We start from the raw sequence: 10,400 nt of genomic DNA, 5'->3' as shown, positions 1-10,400 counted from the left end.
GGGACACCCCTGGAGGTGACCTCCACCTGGGCTGGGAGATTGGGGGGCAACAGTTGGAATTGGGGGGCTGAGATCCCCCGGGAGTTAAAAATCCCTCCCAAATTGGGGTCTGACCCCCCCAAAAGGGAATTAACCCCTCCCATCCCCCAATCTGGGGGGATTAAGGCCCTAAAAGCCCCTTTGTCCCCAATCAAAGGCGCCTCAGAGCCCGGCTAAGCACTAAAGAGGATGAGGGGGCTTAGGGGGGCTCGGGGGGGGCTGTGCCAGGGTGCTGCAGCCCCGCCTGACCCCCCCAGCCCCCCCCGAGCCCCCCAGGTTTATTCCATTGATCCCAAAACTGGGAAATCCCAAAAACAGCGAGTTGAGACCCCCGTGGGACTGGCTGGGAGGAGTGACAGCGCTGGGGCTCCCGGGGGTCTGGGGGTGTCCGGGGGTGTCCGTGGGGGTCCCGGGGGTCCCTCAGGAGCAGGAGGGCTGCAGCTGTCCCTTGTAGACATACTCGAGGGCAGTGGCGATGGTCCTCATGTCCAGCTCGATGCTCCGCGCCCAGTTCTCCACGTCGCCGATCTCCTGGGGGTTTGGGGAGGGGGCTTGGAGGGGCTTGGGGAGGGGGATCACCCCATGGTGGTCTAACCCTGTTGGGGTCCTCCCCGGGATCTGGGGAGGGGGCTTGGAGGGGCTAGCTCACCCCATGGGGGTCTAACCCTTCAGTGTTCCCCACAGGGATTTGGGGAGGGGGCTTGGAGGGGCTAACTCACCCCGGGGGGGTCTAACCCTGCCGTTTTCCCCCCTAGGAATTTGGGGAGGGGGCTTGGAGTGGGCTAGCTCACCCCATGGGGGGTCTTAACCCTTCAGTGTTCCCCACAGGGATTTGGGGAGGGGGCTTGGAGGGGCTAGCTCAGCCCGGAGGGGTCTAACCCTGCTGTGTTCCCCACAGGGATTTGGGGAGGGGGCTCAGGGTGGTTTGGGGAGGGGGCTAACTCACCCCACGGGGGGTCTAACCCTGCCGTGTTCCTCCCAGGGATTTGGGGAGGGGGCTTACCTGAGGGAGGGGTCCTACCCATCCCCCCGAGACCCCCTGGGACCCCCTGGGTGCAGTCCAACTGCCCCAGTACAGACCATATGGGTCTGGGGGCTTCATCCCTCCCGCAGATGGGTCTGGGGGCTTCATCCCTCTCCTCCATGGGTCTGGGGTTTTTTTCTTCCCCCTGCATGGGTCTGGGGGCTTCATCCCTCCCCAATATGGGTCTGGGGGCTACATCTCTCCCCAGTGTGGGTCTGGGGTCCTCATCACCCTCCCTCAATGGGTCTGGGGGCCACATCTCTCCCTCCATGGGTTGGGGGGCTTCATCCCTCCCCAATATGGGTCTGGGGGCTTCATCCCCCTCCCCTCCATGGGTCTGGGGGCCACATCTCTCCCCAATATGGGTCTGGGGGCTTCATTCCCTCCTCCCGGTGCCCCAACTGGTCCCCACAAAGCCTCTCCTCCCCACAACCAGGGGCTCCCCGAGTTCCCCCCTCCCCAAAATCAGCCGGGGGTCAGACCCCTCCCCAAATTCAGCTCTGGGGGTCAGACCCCTTTCCAAAATCATCTCTGGAGGTGAGACCCCTCCCCAAAATCAGTTCTGGGGTGAGACCCCTCCCCAATACCAGCTTTGGGGGTCAGACCCCTCCCAAATCTAGCCGGGGGGTCAGACCCCTCCCCAAATTCAGCTCTGGGGTCAGACCCCTCCCCAAATCAGTTCTGGGGGTGAGACCCCTCCTCAATTCCAGTCTGGGGTGGGTCTGGGGCCAGCCCCCTCCCCAAATCCAGCCTGGGGTCAGACCCCCCAACCAGCCGGGGTCAGACCCCTCCCCAAAATCAGCTCTGGGGTCAGACCCCTCCCCAAAATCAGCCTGGGGTCAGACCCCTCCCCAAAATCAGCTGTGGAGATCAGACCCCTCCCCAGTACCAGCCTGGGGTCAGACCTCTTCCCAAAACCAGCTGGGGTCAGACCCCTCCCCAAAATCAGTTCTGGGGTCAGACCCCTCCCCAAAATCAGCTCTGGGAGGGTGAGACCCCTCCCCAATACCAGCCTGGGGGGTCAGACCCCTCCCCAATACCAGCCTGGGGGGTGAGACCCCTCCCCAGTATCAGCCGGGGGGTGAGACCCCTCCCCAAATCAGTCTGGGGCCAGCAGCCCCCTGCCCACCTTGAGGGCCTGGTTGAAGTTCTCCACCATGCTGATCCAGTGGCCAGTCTGGCGAGCAAACTGGGCAGCTTGGACCTGCAGCGTCTTCACCTCCTGGTCCAGCTTGCGCTGGTTCACATAGGCCTGAGCCACCCTGGGGACATGGGGACATTGGGGACATGGGGACACGGGACATGGGGATATTGGGGACATTGGGGACATGGGGACATTGGGGACATTGGGGCCACCCTGGGGACATTGGGGACATTGGGGCCACCCTGGGGACATTGGGGACACCATGGGGGACATGGGGACATGGGGACATTGGGGACATTGGGGACATGGGGCCACCCTGGGGACATGGGGGACATTGGGATATTGGGGACATGGGGACATGGGGACACCATGGGGACATGGCGACATGGGGACATTGGGGACATGGGGACATTGGGGCCACCCTGGGGACATTGGGGACACTGGGGACATTGGGACCATCTTGGGGACTGGGGACATTGGGGACATGGGGGACATGGGGACATTGGGGGAACATTGGGGCCACCCTGGGGGACCTGGGGACATTGGGGAACATTGGGGTCACCTGGGAGACATTTGGGCCACCCTGGGGGACATTGGGGCCACCAGGGGGACGTGGGGTTAGCGGGGGGGGACATTGGGGTCACCTGGGGGACATTGGGCACTTTGGGGTCACCTGGGGGACATTGGGGCCACCCTGGGGGGACACTGGGGTCACCAGGGGGGACATTGGGCGGGGTTTTGCGGTCTGGGGTCCCCAGGCTGAGTTTGGGGGTCCTCAGAGGGATTTTTGGGGCTCTGGGGTCCCCAGGCAGGCTTTGGGCTCCCCAAAGGACATTTGGGAGTTCCCAGGAAAACCTTTGGGATCCCCAGGAGGATCTTTGGGGTGCCCAGAGGGTGTTCAGGGGTCCCCGGGAAGGGTTTGGGGTCCCCAGAGGGTTTTTGGGGTCCCCAGGTTGAGTTTTGGGGGTCCTGGGAGTCCTCAGAGGGATTTTTGGGGGGCTGGGAGTTCCCAGGCAGGATTTGGTGTCCCCAGAGGATCTTTGGGGTCCTCAGGCTGAGTTTTGGGGGTCCTGGGGAGCAGCTGGGGGTCCCCAGAGGGTTTTTGGGGTCCCCAAAAGTTTGGGGGTCCTGGAGAGCAGCTGGAGGTCCCCAGTGGGATTTTGGGGGGCTGGAAGCTCCCAGGCGGGGTTTGGGGTCCCTAGAGGGTTTTTGGGGTGCCCAGGCTGAGTCTGGGGGTCCTGGGAACGGTTTGGGGTCCTCAGAGGATTTTTAGGGTCCCCAGGCTGGGTTTGTGGGTCCTGGGGAGCAGCTGGGGGTCCCCAGAGGGTTTTTGGGGGGCTGGGAGCTCCCAGGCGGGGTTTGGGGTCTCCAGAGAGTTTTTAGGGTCCCCAGGTTGAGTTTTGGGGGTCCTGAGGGTCCCCAGAGGGATTTTTGGGGGGCTGGCAGTTCCCAGGCAGGGTTTAGGGTCCCCAGAGGGTCTTTGGGGTGCCCAGGATGAGTTTGGGGGTCCTGGAGGTCCTCAGAGGGATTTTTGGTGTCCCCAGACGGAGTCTGTGGGTCCTGGGGGGTCAGCTGGGGGTCCTTAGAGGGATTTTGGGGGGCTGGGAGCTCCCAGGTGGGGTTTGGGGTCTCTAGAGAGTTTTTGGGGTGCCCAGGCTGAGTCTGGGGGTCCTGGGAACGGTTTGGGGTCCCTAGAGGATCTTTGGGGTGCCCAGGCTGAGTTTTGGGGATCCTGGGGGTCCTCAGAGGGATTTTTGGGGGTCTGGGGTCCCCAGACGGGGTTTGGGGTCTCCAGAGGGATTTTTGCGGGGCTGGGAGCTCTGAGGCGGGGTCTGGGGTCCCCAGGCGGGGTGTGAGGGTTTTCGGGGACGATCCCTCAGGGATTTTGGGGGTCTGGGCTCCCCAGGCGGGGTCTGGGGTCCCCAGGCAGGTGTGAGGGTTTGTGGGGAGGATCCCTCAGGGATTTCGGGGTTCCCGGTGGCTCCGGGGCTCGCTGCCTCACCCCACGTTCAGGTGATCCACCAAGGCCTCGGTGAGGCGGGTGGCAGCCGCGATGGCCTCCCTGCGCCGCCGCTCTGGGGGGTGACAACCGGGACACGGCCGTCAGACCCCCGTGACGTCAGCACAGCCCCCGTGACGTCAGCAGCTCAATCCCTGACGTCACCAGCCCCCTCCGTGACCTCACAACTCGCCCCCCCCAGCTCCCCTCAGCGCCCCTCACGCTTCCCGCCCTTTCCCCCCCGCCTTGACTGACAGCCGCTCCAGCCAATGGGGTGCCGCCCCGCGGTGAGCGGCAGCCGCGTTAGCCAATGGGGCGCGGCGGGCGGGCGGTTGCCATGGGAACGGGGGCGGGGCTCACCCTGCAGCTCGCGCCGCTCGCTCTGGCGGGCCTGGTGCTCCTTCAGCAGCCGCGACAGCATGGCGGCACGGCACGTGACCGCCGCGCGGCGACACACGTCATCAGCGGCACGTGGGTTGTATCCCGCCCATGACGTCAGCGGCACGTGACCGGCCGGACAGAGCCACGTGACCAGAGATGTATAGGGGATCTATAGGGGATCTGTAGGGGATCTATAGGGGATCTATAGGGGATCTATAGGGGATCTATAGGGGATCTGTAGGGGATATATAGGAGATCTATAGGGGATTTATAGGGGATCTATAGGGGATCTGTAGGGGATAGATATAGGAGATCTATAGGGGATCTATAGGGGATCTATATATAGGGGACCTGTAGGGGATCTATGGGGGATGTATAGGGGATTGTGGGGATCTATAGGGGATATAGGGGATCTGTAGGAGATCTGTAGGGGATCTATAGGGGACTGGGGGCTATAGGGTATATAGGGGACTGGGAGAATCTATAGGGGATCTGTGGGGGATCTATAGGGGATGTATAGGGGATACATAGGGGATGTATAGGGTATCTATAGGGGACTGGGGGATCTGTAGGGGATATGGGGGATATGGGGATATATAGGGGATTGTGGGGATCTATAGGGGATGTATAGAGGAGGGATCATAGGGAATAGGAATATGGGGATCTATAGGGGATATTGGGGATCTATAGGGGATCCATAGGGGACTGGGGGTGTCTATAGGGGTTCTATGGGGGATCTATAGGGGATATATAAAGGGATCCATAGGGGATCTATGGGGGATCCATGGGGGATCTATAGGGGATATAGAGGATCTATAGGGGATGTAGGGGATCTATAGGGGGTCTGTAGGGGATCTGTGGGGATATAGGGGATACATAGGGGATGGGGGATAGAAGGGATATAGGGAATCTGTAGGGGATATGGAGAGCTATAGGGGATCTTTAGGGGATCTCTAGGGGATCCATGGGGGATCTGTAGGGGATCTATAGGGGATTTATTGGAGATTTATTGGGGATCTATATGGGATCTATAGGGGACTGGGGGGCTATAGGGGATGTAGGGGATCTATAGGGGATCTGTGGGATATATAGGGGACTGTGGGGATCTAGAGAGGATCTATAGGGGATATAGGGGATCTGTAGGGGATCTATAGGGTACTGGGGGGATATATAGGGGATTGTGGGGATCTATAGGGGACTGTGGGGCTACAGGGGATATAGGGATCTGTAGGGACCTATAGGGGATATAGGGGATTGTGGTGATCTATAGGGGATTGTGGGGATTGTGGGGATATAGGGAATATAGGAAATCTATAGATTTTTCCCTTTTTTTCCCCCATCGATCCCAGGGAGTTTTTCCCTCCTTTTTCCTGTGGATTCCAGGGAGTTTTTCCCTCCTTTTCCACAGATCCCACCCTTCCCTTGGGTTCCAGAGATATTTATCCTCTCTTTTCCCATGGATTTGGGGGAAATTTTCCCTCTTTTTCCGTGGATCCCAAAGAGATTTTTCCTCTTTTTTTCCCATGGTTCTCATGGAGTTTTTCCCTCTTTTTCCCTGGAGTTTTCCCCTCCCTTTTTCCATGAATCCCAGGGAAATTTTCCGTCTTTTTCCATAGATTCCATGGAATTTTCCTCTCTTTTTCCATGGATTTCAGGGAAATTTTCCCTCTTTTTCCCTGGAGTTTTCCCCTCCCTTTTTCCATGAATCCCAGGGAGATTTCCCATCTTTTTCCATAGATTCCGTGGAGTTTTCCTCTCTTTTTCCATGGATTTCAGGGAAATTTTCCCTCTTTTCCCATGGAGATTTTCCCTATTTTCCCATGGATTCCAGGGAGATTTCCCCCTCTTTTTCCATGGATTCCAGAAAGATTTTTCCTCTTTTTTTTTTTTTTTTCCCCATGGATCCCATGGAGTTTTCCTCTCTTTTTCCATGGATTCTTGGAAGATTTCCCCTCTCTTTTTCCATGGATTTCAGGGAGTTTTTCCCTCTTTTTCAATGGATTTCGGGGAAATTTTCCCTCTTTTCCCATCGATCCCAAGGAGATTTTCCCTCTCTTTTTCCATGGATTTCAGGGAGATTTTTCCCTCTTTTTTTCCCATGGAGTTTTCCCCTCTTTTCCCTTGGATCCCAGGGAGATTTTCCCTCTTTTTCTATGGATTTGGGGGAAATTTTCCCTCTTTTCACATGGAGATTCTCCCTCTTTTTCCATGGATCCCAAGGAGATTTCCCCCTCTCTTTTTCCATGGGTTTCGGGGATATTTTCCCTCTTTTTCCATGGATTTTGGGGAGTTTTTCCCTCTCTTTTTCCATGGATTTGGGGGAAATTTTTCCTCTTTTCCCATGGATCCCAAGGAGATTTTCCCTCTTTTTCCGTGAATCCCAGGGAGTTTTCCCTCTTCTTTTCTGTGGATTCCAAGGAGTTTTTCCATCTTTTTCCCTAAATCCCAGGGAATTTTCCCCTCTTTTTCCATGGATTTCGGGGAGATTTTCCCTCTTTTCCCATGGATCCCAAGGAGATTTCCCTCCTCTTTTTCTGTGGATTCTATGGAGATTTTCCTGTTCTTTTTCCATGGATCCCAGGGAGATTTTCCCTCTCTTTTTCTGTGGATTCCAGAGAAATTTTTCTTATTTTTCCACAGATCACATCCTTCCCTTGGATCCCAGGGAGATTTTCCATGGATTTCGGGGAAATTTTCCCTCTTTTCCCATCGATCCCAAGGAGATTTCCCCCTCTCTTTTTCCATGGGTTTCGGGGATATTTTCCCTCTTTTTCCATGGATTTCAGAGAGATTTCCCCTCTCTTTTTCCGTGGATTTGGGGGAAATTTTCCCTCTTTTCCCATAGATCCCAAGGAGATTTCCCCCCTCTTTTTCCGTGGATTTCAGGGAGATTTTTCCCCCTTTTTTTCCCATGGAGTTTTCCCTTCTTTTTCCATGGATTTTGGGGAAATTTTCCCCCATTTCCCGTGAATTCCAGGGATATTTTCCCTCTTTTCCCGTGGATCCCAAGGAGATTTTCCCTCTTTTTCCGTGGATCTCAGGGAGTTTTTCCCTTTTTTTTCCCCCATGGATCCCATGGAGTTTTTCCCTCTTTTTCCGTGGATCTCAGGGAGTTTTCCCCTCAATTTTCCCTCTATCCCATCCTCCCCATGGCTCCCAGCGGGATTTCCCCTCCCTCTTCCCATCCCTCCCTTGGAATTCCGGGATCGCCTCCTTCCCTCTCCCCTCGCCGCTCCCTGCCCCTCCCCGATCCCAAAAATCCCTGGAAAAAATCCCAAATCCGTGCGATGAGGAAATATCCTCAATTCCCCTCTCCATCCCCCGCGAACCGCCGGGAAAAACTCAGATTTGGGATCGGGAAATTGGGATTTTCTGGAATTTTCCCACACCTCGGACCCCCCCGGGGAACATTTGGGATGTTGATCCCAAAAATAACCTCCTGGATTTGGGGTGGGATTGTGTCCGGGGGGGATGTGGGGCAGTTTGGGGTGGAAAATCCCAAAATTCCAAAATCCCAAAATCCCAAAAAAATCCCAAAAAAATCGCAAAATCCCAAAAAAATCCCAAAATCCCCAAAAAATCCCAAAATCCCAAACCCCACAGAATCCCGGGAACTCCAGGCTGAGACCCCCGAGCTCGTTTTGAGGAAAAAAACCGCAGATTTGGGATTTCTGGAGGATTTTTTGTGTCCCCCGAGCAGATTTTGGGATCCCAAATCCCGTTTTTTCCCCTCCTTCCCGATTTTGGGGACCCCAAACCCCCTGGGTGGGGTAGGAGGTGAAGCAGAACCCCAAAATCAGCTCTGGTCCCACGATTTGGGGTGAAAAATGGGAAAAAAACGTGGAAAATTTTGGGATTGGGGGGGGATTTGGGCTGAAAAATGGGGGAAAAGGTGGAAAATTTTGGGATTGGGGGAGATTTGGGCTGAAAAATGGGAAATTGTGGGATTAGGGGGATTTGGGCTGAAAAATGGGGAAAAACGTGGAAATTTTTGGGATTTGGGCTGAAAAATGGGAAAAATGTGGAAAATTTTGGGATTGGGGGGGATTTGGGCTGAAAAATGGAAAAAACCGTGGAAAAATTTGGGGTTGGGGGGATTTGGGCTGAAAAATGGGGAAAAAACGTGGAAATTTTGGGATCGTGGGGGGATTTGGGCTGAAAAATTGGAAAATCATGGAAATTTTGGGATCGGGACAGATTTGGGCTAAAAAATGGGAAGTTTTTGGGGTTGGGGAGGATTTGGGCTGAAAAGTGGGGAAATTTTTGGGATTGGGGTTGAAAAATGGGGAAAACATGGAAAATTTTGGGGTTTGGGCTGAAAGACGGGGAAAAAACGTGGAAATTTTGGGATTGAGGGGGGAATTTGAGCTGAAAAACGGGAAAATCATGGAAAATTTTGGGGTCGGGTGGGAATGGGGTGGGACTGGGGGGGTCGCACCCTCCTGACCCCCCCTGGGCACCCCAAAAAGCGGGGGGAGGGGAGGGCAGGGCCGGCGAGTTCTCACGGCCTTGGCAGATCCTACAAATCTCCACGGGATTTGGGATGAGCTAAAAATAGCCGCCGAGCTGGAAAAGATGACAAATCCCACTTTCCACCCCAAAAATACCTCCCGGGGTGGAGGCAGGGGGTCGCGATAGCGCTGAGCTCTCCCTGTGTCGCGACACCCCCCTGGATTTGGGTCTGGGCTCTTGGGGTGATGGGTTTGGGGTGCAGAGAGGAACCCCAAACCCCCCCGAGACCCCAAAATTCCCCCAGAGCCCCCCGGGGCACCAGCGCCGCCCGGAGGTTGCTCGGCTGGGGGCGATGTGGGGTGCGATATGGGGTATGATATGGGGTGTGATATGGGGTGTGATATGGGGTGCGATATGGGGTGTGATATGGGGTGTGATATGGGGTGTGATATGGGCTGTGATATGGGGTGCGATATGGGGTGTGATATGGGGTGTGATATGGGGTGCGATATGGGGTGCGATATGGGGTATGATATGGGGTGTGATATGGGCTGTGATATGGGGTGCGATATGGGGTGCGATATGGGGTATGATATGGGGTGTGATATGGGGTGTGGTATGGGGTGTGATATGGGGTGCGATATGGGGTGCAGGAACTGATATGGGGTTCAGTAATTCTGATATGGGGTGCAGGAACTGATATGGGGTTCAATAACTGATATGGGGTGCAGGAACTGATACAGGGTTCAATAACTCCGATATGGGGTCAATATTGGTGCTATGGGGTGCAGGAACTGATATGGGGTTCAACAGCTCTGATATGGGGTGCAGGAACTGATATGGGGTTCAACAGCTCTGATATGGGGTGCAGGAACTGATATGGGGTCAGTGTCGGCGATTTGGGGTGCAGTAACTGATATGGGGTGCAGTAACTGATATGGGGTTCAATATGAGCGATTTGGGGTGCAGGAACTGATATGGGGTTCAGTAATTCTGCTATGGGGTGCGATATGGGCGATATGGAGTTCAATAACTGATATGGGGTGCGATATCGGCGATTTGGGGTGCAGGAACTGATATGGGGTGCAGGAACTGATATGGGGTTCAGTAACTGATATGGGGTGCGATATGGGCGATATGGAGTTCAATAACTGATATGGGGTGCGATATCGGCGATTTGGGGTGCAGGAACTGATATGAGGTTCAGTAATTCTGATATGGGGTGCAGGAACTGATATGGGGTTCAATAACTGATATGGGGTGCAGGAACTGATACAGGGTTCAATAACTCCGATATGGGGTCAATATTGGTGCTATGGGGTGCAGTAACTGATATGGGGTTCAGTAACTCTGATATGGGG

At 55.5% G+C, this 10,400-nt stretch overlaps 1 protein-coding gene across 1 annotated transcript; it reads right to left on the bottom strand.

Annotated features, from left to right (window-relative positions):
* Nucleotides 1-213: 213 nt before the first annotated feature.
* BLOC1S1 (biogenesis of lysosomal organelles complex 1 subunit 1) lies at nt 214-4,689 on the bottom strand. Its single transcript, XM_085041261.1, has 4 exons — nt 4,567-4,689; nt 4,210-4,282; nt 2,193-2,325; nt 214-570 (listed from the first exon to the last, which is right to left on the bottom strand). Exons 1-4 carry the CDS (start codon nt 4,625-4,627, stop codon nt 460-462), a joined length of 378 nt encoding a protein of 125 aa, XP_084897387.1. The 5' UTR covers nt 4,628-4,689; the 3' UTR covers nt 214-459.
* Between the last annotated feature and the right edge of the window lie 5,711 nt (nt 4,690-10,400).

Source organism: Lichenostomus cassidix, chromosome 29, assembly GCF_008360975.1.
Source record: "Lichenostomus cassidix isolate B80296 chromosome 29, HeHo_3.0, whole genome shotgun sequence".
NCBI classification, from domain to species: Eukaryota; Metazoa; Chordata; class Aves; order Passeriformes; family Meliphagidae; genus Lichenostomus; species Lichenostomus cassidix.
Note: the sequence above shows the minus strand (reverse complement) of the source record. Positions and strands in the feature narration are given on the sequence as shown.